Source organism: Scleropages formosus, chromosome 19, assembly GCF_900964775.1.
Source record: "Scleropages formosus chromosome 19, fSclFor1.1, whole genome shotgun sequence".
NCBI lineage: Eukaryota > Metazoa > Chordata > Actinopteri > Osteoglossiformes > Osteoglossidae > Scleropages > Scleropages formosus.
Genome location: NC_041824.1, coordinates 25,737,238 through 25,759,070, shown reverse-complemented (window position 1 = coordinate 25,759,070; position 21,833 = coordinate 25,737,238). Strand labels below are relative to the sequence as shown.

Sequence of the window (21,833 nt, the reverse complement as noted above, 5' to 3'; positions counted from 1 at the left end):
TTATGGCAATTTTTAAGTAATCAAATAACATTTAATGAAGTAAATAGATAACTACAGATTTATCAGATAATGTATTAAATGATAAATGCAAAATAAAATGTATTTTTACAGATTTATCTTGATGTATTAAACATTGTACATTGGACAAACATTACTACTAAACAATATAACAAAACTCATTCTTACAAGTTGTATGCACTGAAGAATTATATTTTGAATGATCTTCTACAGCATCCTTTTGCATTTACTATGATACAATACCAATAAAGGCCTCATTCAAATATATTCTTAAATTTCTTCTTGACCTGTTACAATGGAACTCGTAGACCTAAAATTGCCTTTACATGGAAATGTTAAGCTGCAGGCCTTGAGAAATGGATATAGAGACATTGTCTCTATGGTGTCACAAACAAAAATCACTACGGCGACACAGCACTTGGATTTCAGTTTCCTCTCTGATGTCACAGATAAAACTCACTATGGTGATACAGCACTTGTACTTCTATCTCCTAAGATCACAAAGAACGGAGCATGGTGCCTTTTTCTTTTCAACCTCAAGCTGGGTACATGTGAATGGGTTGCCTGATCGCCGCTTTCCCAGGAGTAGAACCTTTGCCCTCTACATGTTTTTTGGTTGTTTTTGGGTAGCCAAAAGCCTGATGCCCCAAGGTACAGGGTGTTGGGCTTGGTCATGGTCATTATACCCTCAGGAGGAACAAGAGCTTACAGTGTTGCTTTTTGTGCCGTTGAAAGCAATATTTTAGCTTAATTGCCTATTCTTTTCTAGTCAAGGATTACTTTTAGACTTACATTTACAGTACCTTTATAAAGTATTCAGACCCTATACAGTTTCTCCACACTTGTGTTGTACACATTTCAAAATGGATTGAATTGATTCTTTTGCCATCAGATGGTAAACAATAGAATAGCAAAGCAAAAACATTTTTTTGGACTTTTAGCAGATTTATTAAAGAAGTAAAATTTCCCATTTACATAAGTATTCAGACTCTTTATTCATAAGGAGATTTACATGACTCATAACATAAAAGAGAATCTTAAGAACTTAAGACAAATTGCTATTTGCCAACAGTCTCCACCCGGCCTGTGGAACCTGAGGAGAACGAATGTAAAGTATCTAGATGTGCAAACACTGACAGCTGTAACTGCAGCTTTAGGTGCTGCTACAAAGTAAGGTGTTTCACTGTATTATTTTGTACAATATTTTGCAGCAGTTTTGCCCAACATTATACAGTATAACTAGAAATTTTTAATACCCTTATACCAGAAGTCATAAACTGCTAATAAGTCAGTCACATAATCGCTGAATGATCATAAGAATCATTTGTTGGAGTGTGGCACTAGTACTAAGAGTTCTCCATTAAGCTTGACTGGAAATTTTCTGGAAATGCTCCCCTGTGTCATGCCTTCATTTATTTGTAATTAGGAGAAGGTTGTCTTTCTATTACAGTATTTCTGTGATCAGTGGTAACAATTCTGAAACATCCATGATGTCAAAAAATGTGTAAAATGTCACTCAATACTTTTGATAGACTCAAGACACCTTAACAGAACTGGGAGTTTGTCTACAAATACACGTATTTGCACACATTTATAGCATTACGTATCCTGTTGTATAACTAACAGAACAATAATAGACAAATACGTGTAGTTACACATTCTATTTAACAGCTTTATTATATTCTTTCTGTAGCGCTTAAAACTTTCTTCAGTGTATAAAGTATAAAATAGACATTCAGTGGAAGATGAAAATGGAATGTGTGGAAACCATGGACAGACAGCTCTTGAGTCTTAATGATCATGACTCAAACAATTACTTTATCTTCAGTATAACCCAAGCAACAAACATGTTAACAGGTATTCATTAAAACAGTAAATGGGGGGGGGGGAAGAGTAGTTGGTTCAGGTAATTACAGCACAAATCTTCAGAGGCAAGAATATGAACCAATTTATTTTAAAAAAAGAGGAAAAAGTAACAAAGTCAGATCTTTAAGGGCCAACTGCAAAATAACTTCCGCACGGAACGGATCTATAAAGTCTGCTTTTTTAATAGGGGGTGCGGTGGCGCAGTGGGTTGGACCGCAGTCCTGCTGTCCGGTGGGTCTGGGGTTCGAGTCCCGCTTGGGGTACCTTGCGACGGACTGGCGTACCGTCCTGGGTGTGTCCCCTTCCCCCTCAGGCCTTACGCCCTGTGTTGCCGGGTAGGCTCCGGTTCCCCGTGACCCCGTACGGGACAAGCGGTTCTGAAAGTGTGTGTGTGTGTATAGTTAAAATTGTAGCAGGTTCTACCAAACAGCAAACTGCAGCAGTGTAACATTGAGCTTCAATGCTAAACAAGTATCAGACTTTCTAGGTTCCTCTCCATTGAAAAAGCACTACTATGATACTGTTTCGCATTGTAGTGCAACATGGACTTGCTAAGACAAGCACATTGTCGTTCTCTGAAGTGCTCCAGAAATCATGCCACAGCCACATACGACTACTGCTGTAACCCTTCCAGAGTTTACTAAGCCAAGAAAATATCTTCATACAAAGGGAAGGAAACATAAGCCATCAAGAGTGTTCTACCCTGAGGTACCACTTTTGCGTATCAATAATTCACCATATTATACCAGTCCCATGTATACCAATCATTTAAAAGAAGTTTTAGAGGAATAAGGCAGGTGCCATTTGAATGTCTAATTGAACTATCCTCAATCTTCTGTATTTTTTGTATGTACCCCATGCAAAATTATTTCCTGAAGTCCATCACACTTGATTCAAAAATCTTCTCTAGCACACAGCTGTCAATAAACTTCTTAAACCCTATGAACTTTAAAATTACCATGGCATGTAAAATTTGACTGAACTGGGGACCTCCAATACTGGAGAACTGCCACTGCATCTATTCAGCTACCAGACTTCTATCCATATATTCACCTTTATATATACACATTGTTCCAATTATGCACATGAAGAGACTTTTGTCTTCATATTTAGAAATGCTATCACCCTCTCCTCCACACTTATTCCACACAAATGAGCATTATAGAAAGACAGTCACCCTTCCACATAAAGAGCACAAGACATAACACAAAAGAACCAGGCATAAAAGTTAAGCTCTTTGACTTGTGGAACCATTAATTTAAAATAAAATATGATCCACTGATGGTTGGTGGTTTGGTTGTAATTAAGGCATTCAGTGCAATGTCTGTTTTAGTTTCAGAAATGAGGCTCAGTATCACTATAATATCTCTTTTTATTACCCCTGCTTTCAGATAGTCCTGCATCTGATTCAATGCAAGCTGTTCTGTTCAAAACTGGAGGGCAAGAAGGCGAAGGCAAAGGGAACAAACTTCACACCAGTCCCACTGTAGAACTTGTTTTGAAACTCCACCCTACAAAGACAAGGGAAAAAGGGGGGGGGGAGGTCCATATTAGAGCAAACAAATACTATAAACCTGCAATCGCAGCATCCCATTCTGCTGATCCTTCCATATACTGCTGGCCATATATTGCTACACTTATAACAGGATTCCACTCTAACGACCCTACTGTAAAACTAGTACATTAGTCGAAAATCCAATTAGACTATTATATGAGCCATAAGAATATATAAACAATCAACATGCACAAATGCAATTTTTTCACTAATTTCACACATTAACATTAAAATAATACTAATACAGCATAATAATACTGTATGTATGTACAGGCAGTCCCCGGATTACAAACGAGTTCCGTGTCCTCAGTCTGTCTTTAAGTCAGATCTGTACGTAAGCTAGAAGAGTCAGGTACGGTGATTATCTACTGTCAGTTAATCAAATGTTTGTCTTAGTATATAGTATACAGTATACCTTTCAATGCATAAAAAACATTAAAGAAACACTTTCGGATACATTAAAACATCTTTAATGCAACGATAGAGTAAGAATACACACACACACACACACACACACACACACACACACACACACACACACACAATCTGAACCGCTTGTCCCATATGCGGTTGCGGGGAACCGGAGCCTAACCCGGCAACACAGGGCGTAAGGCTGGAGGGGGAGCGGACATACCCAGGACGAGACGCCAGTCCGTCGCAAGGCACCCCAAGCAGGATTCGAACCCCAGACCCACTGGAGAGCAGGACCCGGTCCAACCCACTGCGCCACCGCAGCCCCGCCCGTAATAATAATAATACAATGTAATGATATCAACAACAATAATTATAATTGTAACTACAATATTTATCAGAGAGACACAGAAAGAGATAAATGTTACTACTGTCATGATGAACAGAGGATATGGAGGAGGCAGGATCGTTTATTTGGAATCAAAGGACTAGAGGTGTTCCTGTGGTCGGGGACGGCAAACGTTTGGTCGATCAGCGAACTGAACAGAGCCAAGAATCTGAAATCATGGTCAAGGGACAAGGCGGGCAGTCGTTACAAAAGAGATGTGACAGGAGTGGGGACCGATGCGGGGCAGGACTTGGAAGAGTAAGGCAAGGTAGGTTTGAGAACGCAGAGGAGAGGTTGTGTCGAGTGAGATTCTGCAATTGGGAAGAGGTTGAGAAGTGTGTTTTATAGCCAAGAGTGAGAGTGTGTGAGTGTGCATGCATGCACGTGTGCAAAACAAAGAAACTTTAATGGTTGCTTTTCCAATGTTCGTTGGAGTTTCCCTTATTTTGATCACTTTATTAATTCCACTATAGTTTCTATCATGACCATTTTCCTTTTCTTTGATGCATTACCATCAGTTGCATCACATTTACGCTTTGGTGTCATGGTTAGGAGGGTCAAAACAAAAAAAAAAAAAAAAATTACAGCCAAATACAGTAACACAAGACACTTAACAGCAATGTGGTCCAACTGAAAAGAAGGAAGTATTTGTCCTACCTTGGGCTCATGCGCCCACAAGCCGGCAAACCACTGTAGATGCGCAATATTTTGATGCAGGTTGCAAAGTAGCGCTCATTTGTTATTACAAACCATTGTATCTAAGTCAAATTTTGAATATAATAGGCTTAATTATGAAGTTTTTATTTGATTGTTACTTAAGGGTGAGGAAAGAAGAAGGGCCCCCCCCCTTCCGGTCAGTAAGGGGGTGGTTCCCAACTACGGATTATATGTAAGTCGGACGTTTGTAACCCAGGGACTGCTTGTGTGTATGTTCTACATCATATGCTGCTGCAACCGAGTGTAACTACCCTCTAGGATCCATAAAGTTTCATTAATTCATTTGAATAACCACTTTTTTGTTCGCTAGCCATTTTGAATAAAAGGTAACTTGAAGTGAATCACAAACAAAAAGTATTCCTCCCTGAACACCCAAACACTGAGACCCAGATAACAGGTGCCTTGTGGCAGATGGAGGGGTCATCAATAGATATTATAACCAAATGCCGGAACTCAAAAATAATATAAAAACCATTGGATCGTCCTAATTTGCATATGTCGTAACTTGAGAAGCACCTGGACTCTACACAGATACATTTGCACCAGTATCAGTTAACTTGCCTGTTTTTTTTAACACTCATTTAATGTAAAGGACATAATGGACTTCACAATGTAGCACTTATTTTCTGAATGTGAACAAGCAGGCCATTAAATGTAACAGTTTGATACATATTTTATAGGATGGTTCTGGTTGCATTCATTTCCTGTGTATTCTTCCACATTATCAAAGAGATGGTTTGCTGAGTATAGGAGAGGTCACTGACCAGTGGAGCCTGAGGGCGTGGAGAAAGGCCGACAGTCCCTCCATGACCAGAAGGATGGACACGGTCAGCACAGCAAACAGGCCGAATACAGGCACAAGGAAGACAATCCCAAAACTGGTGTCTACCCGCAGTCCTACTCGCATCACCATAGCCCAGAGGACCTCTGACAGCTCTGTCATACACAAAATATTTTCAACAATCAAAAAAAAAGCACAATTTTCACACTGCAAAGTACTGTTTGGCAGAGACTGAATATCCTGCAGATCTTCCACACTTAGGTCACCATAGTTAATTGTGTAAAACTCTGAGCTAGACATTTATTGTGCTAGTACTTACGAGCGTGTGCCAGGCTCAACGCCCACAGCCGCAAGTAGGAGGCAGTATTGGAGATGCAGCCCAGACAGTACTCAATGGTATGGATGGACTGGTGCAGGAACACATCTGCAAAGTCAAACTGACAAGCAGAAGAAAAGGTCACAGAAACAGAAGACAGGGCAGCTGGTAGTGTAGTGGTTAGAGCTACTGCCTTTGGACCCAAAGGTCGCAGGTTTGAGCCTCACCTCTGGCTGTAATACTGGTGAGCAAGGTACTTACCCTGAAATTGCTCCAGTAAAATTACCCAGCTGTATAAATTGGTAAATAATTGTAACCTTAACACTAAGTCACTTTGGAGAAAAGTGTCAGCTAAATTAATAAATAAATGTAGAAGATGATACTGTCTTTCTGGCCATTTTTCACTGACCCAAGTGGTTATAGTGTCTTGAAAACCTTCTCAACCAGACAAAATCAGGACTGTATAATATAATCATCACGTTCATTCCTAATGGGTGTGAGTGACACTGGTCAACATGTTTATACAGTTTAGATCAGCAGGTAAATATGGCAAGGGGGGAATCTAACAGGGTTAGAAATTATGGCTAAGTGGCTTAGAATTTTTGTAGATCAAGTATGTATAAGACAGCATGATATCCATGAATAAAAGAAATGGAGTGCTTTTGCGGGATGAAGAGGTCACTTGGACTGTGACAGTTTTCGTGTCACTCACCTCTTCTGGTTGGTTCTTGCGGCTCGCCGGGTGGTTGCCATGGCTAACTCCCTCCTCCATGTCATGGGCCCGCAAAAGGGAGATGTCCTCATCGCTACTGTGACGTACGCGCTCATAGCCCTGCGGCCAGAAAAGGACCCAGAATAGAAAATAGCCAAGATGATGCACTGAAACCCTACCAAAAAATAAAACTCACTCTGGCAAAAAGAGACATGCCAACATACACTTCTCCTTAGGTAACTGTTAGCTATATTTCAATTTTACTTGTTTTATTATGCATAATCACATCAAGGGAAAGAAAAATGTAGGAGAGGGGCAAGGGAAAAAAAAAAAAATACAGATAACACTTCAAATATGATGAGCAATAAGGACAGAAGGCAACTGTAATACACTGACTGATTGAAAAATTAGACCCAAAGCAAAAGACCAAATAAAACATACATACACTTGCAGCACTTTGAGCGAGACAAAGTTGAAATGAACAGAAACACCACAGGAAACAATCCACAATGATCACTTGCACATACGCATGCGCATACACACACTGACCCTGTACATGCGCAGGCTCTTGCCACCATTGTGCAGCCAATAGAGGTAGAGTGGCTTTCCAAACAGCAGCACTGGCACAGAGAGTATGGCAATCACCACCAGGAAAATCTGCAACCCGGCCTATCAGCACAAAGGTAAAAACGTCTCATCTGTAGTTATGATCTTCTTACAGTTCCTCTGATTATTTCTGATACCTCCTTTAAAAACATGCTGTTTTTAATGGCCATATGTGCAATGCCACTAATGAATGCTTAATACTATTAATTACAGAGAGATATGGACATGTGAGTGCAATCTGACTCCCCACCTGCCCGGGATAGAGTGGCTGCACGGTGCCACCCGCCATGAAGAACATATTGATGAAGTGGATGAGGATGCTGGGTGCCAGTTGTGAATCCTGGGCCGAGAAGGCCAACCATTTGTACACAATCATGAAGACCAGGTAGCCAAAGAGGCACAGCAGGAAGAGCAGCTCTGGCAGGAACACCAGGTACAGGTTGAACTTCTTCCTGAAGTGCCTGTGGGAAAACAGAAGACATGGGGTTGTGAAACAACAATCTGAACTGTCTCATGTGGATGTGGTCAGGCCCTGCTGAGCAGCTTCATTTGCACCACAGCAATTAATAGTCACATTCAAAAATGCTAATGAAGTACAGTTACACGGGGGGGGACTTTCCAGTTGCACTGCTCCAAAGAGCTTCCTGAGGTCATCTCTACAAGGAGTCATTAGGGTCCACAATGAATCCTCTGGTGGTACTGAACCATTAGTTTTTATTAAAAAAAAAAAAAAACTGATCAAATTACTACCATAATAAAGTAAAATAAGGCAGCTGAAAGCACAAATGTGCAAATGAGACGAGCAACAATGATTACAGGTGATTGAACACGCTGAGGATGACTCCAAAGCTCATGTGGATGATTCCCAGGATCACAGACATCTTCATCTTGTAGGAGTTCAGGAAAGTGAGACGATTGGTTGCTAAATTCCAAATCTAAAACAGCCAAGAGGAAACAGTATCAAAAAAAGTGCCTCAAGCCTGTCTGCATATCAAGCTTTAGTTTTCTACACAGATACAGGACATGTCCACATGTTTTCCCAAACTGTACAATGTCTAACAGCACTTTAAATCCCCTAAAGTAGGTGAAATTTTTATATATTTTTTAAATGTGAGACATGAACACTGACCGGGTCAATGCCCAGAGGATAGGGTCCACTGAAAACTCCTGTAATGTTGGGGTCAAGGGTCAGCAAGGCATTTGACCGTAGAGTCTCATTCCTTTAAAAAAATAAATAATTGTGCTAAAATGGCCTCCAGCAAGAGGGTCCACCAAAAAAAAAAAAATCTGGCTTCTCTTATTAGCATTACATCTCATTTAGTCTAAAACAGAGGTCCTACTAGGTCTAGAAGCACTCACGTCCAGCGATTCTGAGTAATCATGGCCTTCACACTCCAGCCTGAGCCAAAAATGTTGAGTGATTTGGAGAAGCAGTCATTGTAGATCAGCCCAGTGTAAATTGAAAAGAGGCCCATCATCAGGATAATATAGCGTCCCTCAAAGAATGTGTTCAGGATCTGAACAGATGTGGACCACAGTTAGAACAACGTGAAGGGATCACCCATGGCAAGTGTCTGTCAGGGGCTGCTCTCACCTCGTTGCGGGTCCGCTTCAGCTTCCGATTGTCCTCGCATAGTACCATCCACCAGGCAAAGAGGGCCATGATGACACCATGACCAAGGTCACCAAACATGACAGCAAATAGAAATGGGAAGGTGATGATGGTATAGGGGGCTGCCAGGTAGACAGAGTTTGATTTGCACAAAGTCAGTCCAGTAACTCTACGTACTAATAACAGAATATAGATGTGCATACATAGCTCCAGGGCCATCTAGGCTTTTGTTGATGCAGGTCACTCTTTCTTTAGGCTAAATAGATAATTCCACATATTAAACTATTAAATAAGAAAAAGTAAAAACAATTAGGTGGTATGTTTAATGTTGATTTTTTTGCACAGCTTTTTCTGATGTAGTAGCAATACTTTATGTCCCCAAGTCACTCCACTGCTCACAAAAAATCCATGTACAGTAAAAATACTGAAATATATGCTGGTAAACAATAACTTCTGTAACAAAACATTAGAACATTTAGTTTCTCTGCTTTTTAAGCACTCAACTAATATTGACAATACAAAGGATGCTCTCACTCCTTTGACACACTATTAGCGCCTTCCGTTATATCTGAAAGTGGGAATAGAGTAAAACCTTACATTTCAAAGGTTATGAAGTAACAAAAACTGTTACAAAGTTACTAAAAAGCCAATTATGCTCTGACCTGGATTGACCTCTCTGTAGCTGGCCACTCCATAGGCATCAACGATGTTCTGGAATCCTGAGGTGAACTTGTTGGTCCTTATAAGGGTGGGTGGCGGGTCCTTGCTGGGGATACGATTCACAAACGATGGCACAGCTGCACCACTTTTTCTCTGCAGAAAGCAAAAGCAACATCAACAAACTGGCAGAGAACCCCTGAAACAAACATGCCAATCAAGCCTGTCATCATGTCTAAGTAGTACAGGTGTACACTGTACAATAAAATTCTTGTTTGCACAATATCCTGTAGACTGCATAAGTCAAATTCAAACCAATAAATACAACACTAGGGCAATATATACAGAAGCGCACAGGTCAATCTTGAATTTCCACGTGGTTATGGACCACTTGGAGTCAGGGAGGAGACGCTGATTTTCAGGAGACTTGTGATGTCTGCAATTCTCACAGTACAAAAAAGATCACAAAGTGCATTTTTTCTTCACAAATGTACTCAGGTAAAAAGCATGCATATCAAAATTTACTCAAAATATATTGTAGCATATACGTGATTGGAGTTCGATGGAGCAAAAGAAGACACACAATAACTATCCATGATGAACATTTATCAGAAGAGCAACACGCACCAAGAGGTATAAGCTGTTGTAGAACGAAAGACTGCTCTCAGTGTGAGGAACCCTTTTCCTCAAAGACCTGCACCTCCAACAACTGTTTTCATCTCATGAACTGGTGCTCACCACCCCCTTCTTGTATACCACAGACCCCTCTATGTTTGCACAGTTGTGTACATGTCCCAGCAACCCTTGCCCACAATCAACAATTTACTGTCAAATATCTGTTCCTGCTCAAGGGGAGCACCTTTGCTAGCAAGGGTCATTCCAGTACACTTTCTTCAAATATTTGAGTACAACTAACAAAGGAAAGGTAACTTGTTACTGCCCACCTTTAGCTATGATAACAATTGGTGAAAAGAAACACATGCACACTAATCACAATCAGTCAGTGCAGCACATATTTAACAGTAAACAAATTATATTGACATTGAGAATAATTAACAGTAGCCAGCTTGAAGACTTCTGGCCCAACGGCGGTTACAATTACCCTGGTTGACTTCCAAGGTGGCCACGACTTTGAGAGCTCACTGAAGAGATGAATTAACCAGCGCTACACCAAGCTTTCCTGTACTTTGCAGGATTTGTCTAGAGAAGGCATTATTCGCTCACCGAGCTCTCCTCCAGCGCCCTCCGCAATGCAGGAAGGTCACTGACAGGACACCAGACCTCCGCGATGAGACACTTATTGGTGACGTCAAAGCTGCACTGGTTCAGAATGTGGTAGATGGCCTTCATCTTCTTCACCTGAATCACCCATGTGTACACAGACTCTGAAGCCTTGTTCAACACCTGTTTCAGGTACTCCTCTGTCCTGTGAAGTACCTGATGGCACAAGGTTATAAAAAACAATGGCAAAAATTAACACTTTTTTTTTTTAAATCATGGTACAATCATGCCTCGCTTAATGTCCAAGATGCGTTCTGTCCAACAGGATGTTGTGCAATCATCATATATACTATACAAGCCTACTATGGTATACTGTACCTATACTGTACTGTATTTCAACTAATACAGCACAATACTAATGCATAGGTGATTGTTGAGTGGGACATGCCTAATTGACGAGCAAAAACATTCACTCTTTTTCCGCCTTCATGTTATTTAATCACCTCTACTTTCATTTCCAAATCAATAATCCTCCTTTTCCTCTTGTTGGCATCATTTGGTACGTTTGGGGGCCATGATGAACTTTATTTCATGAGATGAAAGTTAACTGAGATGATGCACTCAAAGAGAGGCAGAATACACAAGACAGATTCTGCTGCCTACGGGACAAAATAGTGTTATATTGTAAACTTTTTATTTGTAAGTAAGGAGAGTTCACATTAAAATAACAATAAAAAGTATGGTACAGTAAATACACAAGCCAGTAACAGATGTTTACTATCGTTATTGAGTATTGTGTATACATCTCTACTGTACCATTATGCCTGGCAGAGCAATCGCTTTGCAATCATTTTGTTTACATAGGATACACGTGCTGTGGGAAGATGCACTACGGCAACTTACAATTGCTACGTCCCATTAGCCGATCAAGATTTTTCAACTCTATTATAACCTTATGGGACCTTGGACATATATGCAGTCGGACATTGTGAGGAAGGATGTTAACAGGTATGCGTTAATTACACAAACAGATCAACACAATTTAACACAAACTTTCAAGAGTGAGATTTGGATGATTTTTACATGACCCAACTGTAAAAATTAAAACTTGCATAAGGCATATTTAGCAAACATTACAAACAAATGTCAGGGCTTAAAACTAAATAGGCTTGAGACAGCCATCCTAAGTACAGCTTGTTGCAAGACACACTAACTTAATCACATGTACTGTATTTTATAGTGTTCTGCCTCTAACGGAATGTTTCCTAGCAAAATTACATTTATCATAATATTTCATGGTAACAATTATTGTGACATCACAAAACTGACTATCATTATCAAAAAACCTTTAAAGTGTTGATGAAAGCAGCTAAAATGTCTCTAAAAATACCGAACAAAGTCTTATGACGATCATGCACTAGAAGAGGTACAACTGTGCAAGAGGCTGAGCTTATAGACTCCCCTGGTCAAAGTCACAAGACAGGCAATGTGATCTGACCCTTGAGGGAAAGGTCCTAGACAGCCTTGCGTCATACCCCTACCCAGGAAATCATAGTTTTTCTGCGAGACACAACGTCCACTCTGTCTGCAGAACAAAGCCTGTTGGGTGGGGGAAGGAGCAATGCTCATTTCTACCTCACAACTGCACTCCTCTTCCTAACATGTAACAGATTCTTCATCTCAATGCAACATTTTCTCCACACTTCTGCACGGGATCCTCTCCGGTATACAAATTTTAGTAAACATGTTAAAGACTGGAACAAGATCCATTGCTTAGTTTGAATACACGCATCCTCTGCAATGGAAACTTCTTTTTGCGAGTTCGGTTACTGCATACTACTAAGGAGTAAGAACTTTACAGGTCACATTTAACTGTTGGTTAAAGTGTACCGTGTCTTTTCTTTCAAAAGCAATATTCCAACTGTCCTCAGTAAAGTTCATCAAATCAATATGAAATAACAAAATATATATTTGGCTTAGCTAGATTTACTTTCATTGGTGTTTATGGCATCAATTAATCCATGTATTCATTAAACTGTGTCAATAAAAACTATTTCACAACATTGAGAGGATGAGGCACTGAAGACATGCATAAAAAAAAATTCCTGCTGCTTCACAGCACCTGAGTTGTTTGGGTATAAATTCCAAATCAGCTCAATCTGTGCTTGCATGAGTTTCTGCTGAGTGCTATGGTTTGTTCTCACAGTCCAAACACACAAGTTTCAGATGAATCGGTGACTCTAAAATGCCCTTTGTGTGTATGCATGAGCGAAAGAGTGCTTGTGTGGCTACCCTGTGATGTTCTGGAATTCTGTCCAGGGAGTACACCTCCTAGCCTTGGTCCCTGTGGTTCTGGAATAGTCTTTGGATGTTCAAATTTCTGACTTGGACAAGTGCTTACAAGTAGCGAGTAAGTCAATGTGAAGTAAGTAAGGGATGTGCGGTTGAGCTGGATTTGACTCACAGCATGACTGTCATGGTAAAGGAGGGAACCAAAGTGGTGGTTTTCCACTGCCTCACATGAATGCACTTTTACTGAAAATATAGGAAGAACATGCAAACTCCGCACACTCTAAGCTGGATTCAAACATATACCTGCACTGTTAGACACCAGCATTACGCAAATCTATGCGTTTAATATTTTGTTCAACACTAAGTATTTGTTTAGAAGTTGGCATTTGAAAATGTATAAATACATGCAGCTACAGCAACAGGCTGTTAATTTGGTAGCTGATGTACTTCTTTTGCACAATGAAAACTAAAGCAATATATAAACAGGTGCCCTTTGGTTCACATAAAGCAAAACTTTTGCCTGTTACATGAACCATTTCTATTGATACAGGCCTAAGAATATACTGGGTATTTTGCTGTACCGTTTGGAAATGCTAAATACAGTGCAGATCTGTGTCAACAACACTGTTTTAACTGATTCATTTAAACCACAATGCCATCATGTCTCCAACTTAAGACATGGCATTCAGCAGTGTGTGGTATGTAAAACTTCATGACCACAAAAAATGTGCTCCATGATATGGACATAAATGTTATAATCTCTCTCTCACTATCACTAACCACATGTCTAAGTCAGGGATTCAACAGTCCAAAGCTCATCCTGGAAACACATAGCACAAGGCTGAGCAGGGTACACCCTGGACAAGATACCATTCCTGGGAATGACTAGGAAACAACTTAAATGCGTACACTCAGTTCAAAAGTTTACTTTAATTGACCCCACTTGTCAAATAGATACAATAACTCTTAATGCTTTGTTTTATTTATTGCAATGAAAAATGCAGGTAGCGGTTGAGGTGAGAGAGACAAACAGGAACCAAAAAAACTCAATCCGATCTAGTCAAATTATAGCAGTCAACAATTAATTTGCTCCCACATATGGAAGTCAGCAGATTCACAAGCTAAGCCACTGGCAGGAGGAAGCAAGTTTCAGCTGAAAGCAACAGGAAACTTTGTAAACGGTCAAATGTTAAGCAAAAGGTTTGAACACAGTAAAATCTAGGAGACTTACAATGTTTAGATCCTGGATGCGACTCTTAAGGCCTTCCACAACCTCCCTTCTTTCTTCGTTACTGTTTGGGTAGGGGTACAGGTGACAGTGATAGCTGGAAGGAAGAAACATAAAATGAAGGCAATACATTGAAACGGTTAAACTGATTGGTAAACGGTACTCCTGCAAGCTAGTAGCATAAAAATGTTTGGAGGGCGGCATTACCAGTCACAGATTTTCTTCACTTTCTGTCCGATCTGGTCACCCCAAAAGGAGATCAAGAAAACAACATTTTTGGTGATTTCACCCTGCAGTAAAAGAAAAGAATAACTTTCATAAGATGTAACAGGCAGTTTTTTTTTTTTTTTAAATATGATTTTGACTTGAATTGTGCACAGCCTGAAGGTGCAATTAAACCCGACAACCTTTCGTGACTTTTATAGAACTCCTGATGAAAAGACTGGGTGGAGCGGGAAAAAATAAAGAAGCATGGAAGAGCCACGCAATCAAACCCAGAAAACCTTGCAATGAGGATTCCACACGCACCGTGTCAGGATCCAACATACACTCATCGATCTCTGAGTAACTCAGGATGGTGTAGCCCTTGCACACTCTCCATAGCATGCGCTCAAAGGCCTCGATCTTCACCCGGTGGATGAGGCCTGAAATGAACCTTTACCCAGAAGACAAATTGTACATTTCCCTGTTACATAATGCCCCTCAAGGAACCCCACAAAAGGCGATGCAAATGACACCTTTAATAGCACTCCCCACACACAGAATACAGGTTTCAAAATGAGTATATAGAGTCTATGATGGGAAAACATGTTGCTGTGTGGCATCTGAATAAAATCATGCCCTAAACAAAAACAGGGGGTGTTTTGGTCTCCATGTTCCACTAGAGCACACACCCAAGTCTGGCTCCCAGTCGCTGCATACTGGTGTAGTCCATCATCGTGTCCTTCTCCAGGAAAGGGAATTCCTCATACTGTGCCTGTAGAGGCTCATGCTGGACACCAAAAAATAGGAGCATAGATGTTAATGAAAACCACAATCCTCCAGCACAAGTACTCAAATATGCTGTGGTTTCTAGGAAACAATGAAGATTCAAACCTTCTTCAAAACCAAGAGGCACCTACACTGAGCAAAATTTCAGCAACTCTGTGCAACTCTGGACAGTGCTCTTGCTCAAAACTCAGAAAACATGACATTTCTTCCCCTCTAACTGAACTCTATATATATTCAAAAAAAAAAAAAAAAAACATGTAAATGAAGGTCTTCCATAACAAAACTGTAGAAAGGTGAGGACAACTTCCATTTGCATCTTATCTACCAAACTGCTCAACAGAAGCTCAAGTATGCCCAACCACCTTTTTTCCAAATGGCTTTTTGACTTCCAGCTACTCACACCTATAAACATTAGAAAGCAGACTCAAAACCCTAATGCCAATCCGAAAACCAAAGCACCCACCAATACCAGGATGACATGATGTCAGAAATGCACTGAAATCTTAGGAAAAGGTCTTGGGAGGTCTTTGAGACCTGTTCAATCGCTAAAGCAGATAAATGTTTAATATATAATAATAATAATAATTAAAAAAAAGACAGTTGAAAGGGGATAAACCATAACTGAAATTCTTGGTAATGATTTCCCTCTTGATTACTTATTTGTAATGTACAACTCAGCACAAACAAAAGTGCAAGAAAAAGATGTCGACATGAAATTTTCAAAGTATGTAGTCAGTTTGTCTGATGTCACCATTTAATTGATATACATTATATGGGAAGTTGCACATATAACTGGTAGAGTGGAAATTTTTAACATGGGTAACAGTAGCATTGCACAAGTAGCAGCACATACTTGATAGGAAATATCAAAGTATTTGTGATGAATGACAATACAAATTGATACAGTACATTGGAAATCCAGAGAGAATGTTCATAAACTCCCAATAAGTGCTTGTTGACATAAAATGTGTATTGCAGGAGAACCGGGTAGTTTTGCAGTCAGAGTTAACGCATTGCACTCAAAGGACCAAGATTTTAATATTGTAGTACCCTTGATCAAAGTACTTCAACTGAACAGATACAGTAAAAATTGGAGAGGTGGAGTGGCTCTCTATGGGAGTTCTCATGTGTTTATTTATAGTGTCCACTATGTGTTGCTCATATAGTATAATTTGTTCCAATCTTTTGCATTAGAATAAATGCTTTTCCACACAGTTCTGTACAAAAGTTTGCAAACCACTGCTCAAATTACATTTCGATTTCCTAGGAGAAAAATTAACCTCTGTAGAGAGCAAACAAATGACATTTCTGCACATTTTAAAGCACAATTATCATTTATTTGCTGAATTTTACAGGCTGTTAAAAAAAAAAAAAATGTGGCACAAGCAAAAGTTTGGCCACTCTCATTTAGTACATTGTAGCACCCCCTTTGGCAGAAGTCACAAACTCCAAACACTGACAGCAACATTAGCTTCCTTTAATGATATTTGATATTTTCAAGAAAAGAACATCTTTCCAACTGTACCTTTGGTGATCACAGCCAACGAGTTAAGTTTTGGTTTCATCAGCCCACAGCACTTAGTTCCAAAACACATCTGGTTTATCAAGTGTTGTGCTGAATACTTCAGACACTGACTTTTGCGATGAGATCGCAGGTAAGGTTTCCTTCCGATGACTCTTCTATGCAGATCCTGTTTGTGCAAGTAATGCAGTAGCGGTAGACCAGCACTCCTGCTTTTTCTTTGTGTATCTGACCAGTTTGCAAACAGTCCTATCAGATTTTTCTGGGTCTTTCAGATCTCATCTTGACTTCAAGAGTTCCCCTTAACTTCCATTTCTTAATGACATTTGGGATAGTGGAAACTGCAAGCAGGAGGCATTGAGACATCTTTTTATAGTCTTTCCCTGCATTGTAAAAGCCAGTTATCTTTAAGGTCCTCAGTCAGCTGCTTTGAGGAGCCCATGACTCTTGAGTAGAAGTATAACATCCTGAGAGGTTTGAAAAGTCAAAGAACTTATTAAACTCTGGAATTATCTACACCTGACTTGGATTCAGACCTAATGGGTTAATCAAGTTCTGTAACCTTACTCATAAAAAAACAACCACTAGTGAATCAGCTAAAAGGGTGCCCAAACTTTTCCACATCACATTTTATGTTTTATTTTTCCAATGTGTTAAATTCAGCAAATAAGTGTGCATTAAACATTGCAGAAATATGCCTTGATTAAATCTGCTCCCTGCTGTGTTAGCATCTTTTCACTTAGATTAATAAATGTGTAATTTGACCAGGGATGTCCAAACATTTGCACACAACTGCACATATTGAGCCTGCTTCTCTTAAAACAAGAGCAGCAGGTAGCATAGCAGTTAGAACTGTAACCTTCAATTCAAAATACCTCAGTTGTAACCCCAAGTCAAGCCATTTTAAAATGGTTGCTGAACAGCAAGAAGATGTTGGGAACATGCAGGGGACCCACCTCAGCACTACGGTGTACAAAGTTGCATGTGATGCGCAGCATGTGCATGTACTCTGTCAACTCCAGCAGGTTCTTCTGCAGCTTCTCCTTGTTTCTGGTCACCTCACTGAGCTCTACCTGCAGCCTCTGCAACTGCTCCTGCACACCATGATATGGTGAGTTTTTAAATCCTTCTTTATGTGACAATTTTTATTCCTGACAAGATCATTTGTCAGGAGACTTCTAGCAAGAGCCTACTGATGTTTATAAGCTGCCTAGTCTTAATGCTGCGAGCTTATCAGTTTTATTCTATGATTCTTTTACCCATTACTCCTCTGCAGTTGTAACTATGTTCTACATTATCCCAAGATATAGTCACATTTGTCCATTTTAAATGGTACCGAAAACGCGGCTTAAAAAAAGTTTTCTGCAGCAAAAAAAAAAAAAAAAAAAAAAAAAAAAAAAAAAAAAAAAAAAAAAATCTACAGCACTTACCATTATTACCATCACATGCTTGGGCAAAGGGGCAGCTGAGTTAACCTCTCCAACAGGAAGTGGGATATCTGCTTTTCTGATCTCTCTCAGTAGGTACCCTACCACAGAAGGAGGCCATTATGAACAACACAGCACTATCAACAGACCGCATGAGCACTATTTTTTTTTGGCCACAAAAGAGTGCACTGAATTTGCACAGTATAAATGACACCTGCATAGCATTCCACCCCCCATATGATAACTACCTTTTGAAAATGATCAACAAAGACATTTATTTTTTGTTAACACGAATCAAGGGTATATTGACTGTCTTCCAGCATTTCATTAACATATAATTTCTGAACTCAGTCCTACATTTTATACAAATTTCACTGCACTCTGCAGAAAATTTTAAAGCTCGATACAAAGGGGCAGCGGAACACCAATGAAATAGGAGGTTAAGAGACACCTGGATGGGGGGAAATCTTCAATGGATCACAAAGGAATTGCGAAAAGGAAAACACATCCTTTCTAGCCATTTTTCCACATAATGCTGATTGTATAATTCACCTCAGTTTCTTCTGCCTTTAACTTTTAAAAAAAAAAAAAAAAAAAAAAAAAAAAAAGTAAAGTGGTACTTTATTCTCTTCAGGAGCTTTAATGCAGAATGCACATATTCAAATTCCATGAAGATTACATTTTATTGGGAAGTTACTTTGGTAATTTTTCTCCCTACCTTATTTTTGAGTTTATACTTTATTTACCAGAGTGTTTGGAAACTGTGAAATCATGAATAAAACACTGAGAAACTTGAGATTTGACACATTTACAATGTTGGGTGTACAGAAAGCAGTCACTGTGTCACTATAACACAGTGTTCATAAAACCAGCAATGTCTCACCCAGAATTCTCTCCATATCTTCACACCGCTTGATCTCGCTGACGAATTTACGTTGGAATGAGCTGACGCTGGGGTTGAGCTGGAAAAACAAGAAAAGTGCAAGTGTTGTGTTTCAGTCACAAACCATGTGTGAACATGTTAATGGTCATTTTGCTGTCCCGCTTGCTGAAACTGGGAGCTGCAGGCAGTGCAGGGGTTAGGGATGCCATGTTAATGTGAAGGGCCCCCCAACTGAATCTCATTGCCATGGCAGCATCCCACAGTAAGGTGCTTACCCTAAGCTGATACAGCAAAAATACTCTGCTGTATAAATTTGTAAATCTTGAGTAACACTGTAACTCACCTTGGAAAAAAAGTGTCACCTAAATAAATATTTCTATTTACTCATTTAGCTTTTCTTAAATCTCATGTAACTCAGCAAAGAAAAGTGCATCTCAAAGTAGACAAAAAGCTTTGGATGCGGACACATGGTTTTCAACGTAGTCATGTTTGTTCAGTACCACTGTTTTTGCCCACACAAGTAGTTGCCTGTAGAAATTAATCAGAGGAAACAAACGGTGTGATGCAAATTTACGTAGCTGTTAGAAGATCAAAAGAAAATGGGTCTGAAATTGATGCTTTTTTACACCACTGAATGGTGAAAGGGCCTCAGCAGTTTTGATGGACAGTGGGAACTCCACCACATCAAACCCAAAGCCAAGATTTTCAATTTTGGACCTCTTGAATGAAGACATAATTATATGTACCGTTTACTATACAACATACAGTTATAATAATAGCAATAATAAACGAATGACTGCAAGAGATGTGCTTCTACTCATTTGCATATTCCTGCTCCTCTGAAACCCTAAAAAGCCCTTTCACCTCAGTCACGCTCATAAGAAAACAAAAACATTTTCATTTACTTTGTAAGAACTATATGTAATAAAACTCCAGGAAAAGTGTAGCCATCACTGCTCTACTTTCAGTACATAATCTTTATATAATATTTTATATTTTCTCCCCAATGTCATCGGTGGTCAGCTCAGATGTACTGTGGATACATTGGGCTTCATGTGTCAATAAAACTAAAAGCTTCTGTTCATAAAGTCTAGCTCTAAACCATCAATAACATTTTAATGTCTGAGCATTGGCACATAAGGGAATTTAATGTGGTGGATGATTATTAAGACACATTTAACACCTAAATACATTAAGGTAACGCACAAAGTTGTGAAAAAAAAAACCAAAGTAATACATATGGTGCAACTACTATAGGGATATGCAGAAAGGTAGAAAGTACTAAATATAAACAGACGTATATATATTACTGCGTTACCAGTGAGTGAGTGTGCAAAGCCTAGTATTCATCAGTGCACATACTATGATAGTAGTAGAAAGCAATGTCAATGCTGTGGCACGGATTGTGTGTTTGGGCTCCGGCAAGTTGGTGCACTGACGAAGCCCCAGTATATATATATATACACACACACACATACACACACATACATACACACACACAAAGTGACAGGAGAATAGCAATAAGATCAGTGTGACGCCGCTCCTACTTCACACTTACGTCTCGGAACTCGACGAGGCCCAGCTCGCCCAGCTCACAGACGCAGTCGTACGCCGAACCAGACTGCAGGAAAAGCTGGGCCAGACACATTTCCTCCCCCCGGAGCAGCGAGCCCATCCCGGCCGAGTTGCCCGCGCTCTGCGCGCTCCCGAATCAGCGCTCCGCGGATACCTGCTGCGGACCGCGCTCACTCAGTCTCCTCGGCGCTCTGTCAACCATGAGCTCGTCTGTGACACGTCCCACAAGTTCCGGTGTCCGGTCTGAAGTGAAACGCTGAGGTGTTAGCACTCGTTTCCTCCGCAATAAACCATATGTAACATTATTTTCGCGTTTATAAACATAAGCAGCAAAATGTTCCGCTTAACGTCTAGAAAACAAATGCCTTTCGAACTCGCAAGACAGTACAGCACAACACACACACACACACATTTTCAGAACCGCTTGTCCCATACGGGGTCGCAGGGAACCGGAGCCTACCCGGCAACACAGGGTATAAGGCCGGAAGGGGACACACCCAGGACAGGACGCCAGTCCGCCGCAAGGCACCCCAAGCGGGACTCGAACCCCAGACCCACTAGAAAGCAGGACTGTGGTCCAACCCACTGCGCCACCGCACCCCCTACAGCACAACACTGCGTGACCATTAGCCGGAGATAGTTAAGTAATTTAAGTGACTACGCAAAGTGCGTAAACAACGGACAATAACATGAGCTGACAAGGAAACAAGCGGAGCACTGCTGTCACGTGACCTCCGTTTTCTGCGTACCGATTGACACACTAAAACAGCACGCGTCCTAATGCCGCGTGCGACGGGGAAACGTGAGATTTCTTCCACGTCGTTTCAGAATCCTCTGACGGATGGGGAACAGGTCGACCATCTGTTTTCTTGGGTGGGAACATACTTTCCAAGCGTTCATTCCTACGTGATAACGACGCGTTTTACACCTTACTTTCGAAAATTCCTCTGACGGATGCGGACAGGCCGACCATCAGCTTTTCCTGCGTTCACATACGGGGAGAAACCACGTTTCGTGTCCGATACGACGCAGTCCATAATTCCGGCGTCTTACGGC

At 40.3% G+C, this 21,833-nt stretch overlaps 1 protein-coding gene across 4 annotated transcripts; it reads right to left on the bottom strand.

The window, feature by feature from the left end:
* Positions 1-2,198: 2,198 nt before the first annotated feature.
* On the bottom strand, positions 2,199-21,697 carry LOC108932589 (V-type proton ATPase 116 kDa subunit a-like). Of its 4 annotated transcripts, none has more exons than XM_029246266.1 (21): positions 21,527-21,697; positions 20,761-21,020; positions 19,203-19,281; positions 18,323-18,420; positions 17,849-17,986; positions 15,274-15,371; positions 14,909-15,035; positions 14,588-14,670; positions 14,384-14,477; positions 10,864-11,076; positions 9,645-9,795; positions 8,965-9,104; positions 8,730-8,887; positions 8,500-8,590; positions 8,187-8,305; positions 7,621-7,831; positions 7,314-7,433; positions 6,765-6,884; positions 6,056-6,173; positions 5,720-5,891; positions 2,199-3,395 (listed from the first exon to the last, which is right to left on the bottom strand). In XM_029246266.1, exons 2-21 carry the CDS (start codon positions 20,875-20,877, stop codon positions 3,293-3,295), a joined length of 2,550 nt encoding a protein of 849 aa, XP_029102099.1. In that variant the 5' UTR covers positions 20,878-21,020; positions 21,527-21,697; the 3' UTR covers positions 2,199-3,292. The 4 variants fall into 4 exon arrangements, with proteins under 4 accessions (XP_029102099.1, XP_029102100.1, XP_029102101.1 ...); XM_029246267.1 differs by lacking the exon at positions 21,527-21,697 and adding an exon at positions 21,238-21,272; XM_029246268.1 differs by lacking the exon at positions 21,527-21,697 and adding an exon at positions 21,188-21,222.
* Positions 21,698-21,833: the final 136 nt, after the last annotated feature.

Excerpts from the sequence above, each read along its gene's own strand:
- LOC108932589 (XM_029246266.1), bottom strand. The coding sequence starts at position 20,877 with ATGGGCTCGCTGCTCCGGGGGGAGGAAATGTGTCTGGCCCAGCTTTTC. Across the intron at positions 8,591-8,729 it reads ATTACTCAGAATCGCTGGAC|GAATGAGACTCTACGGTCAA; the intron begins GTGAGTGCTTCT and ends ATTTTTTTAAAG. Across the intron at positions 6,174-6,764 it reads GCAAGAACCAACCAGAAGAG|TTTGACTTTGCAGATGTGTT; the intron begins GTGAGTGACACG and ends TCTGCTTGTCAG.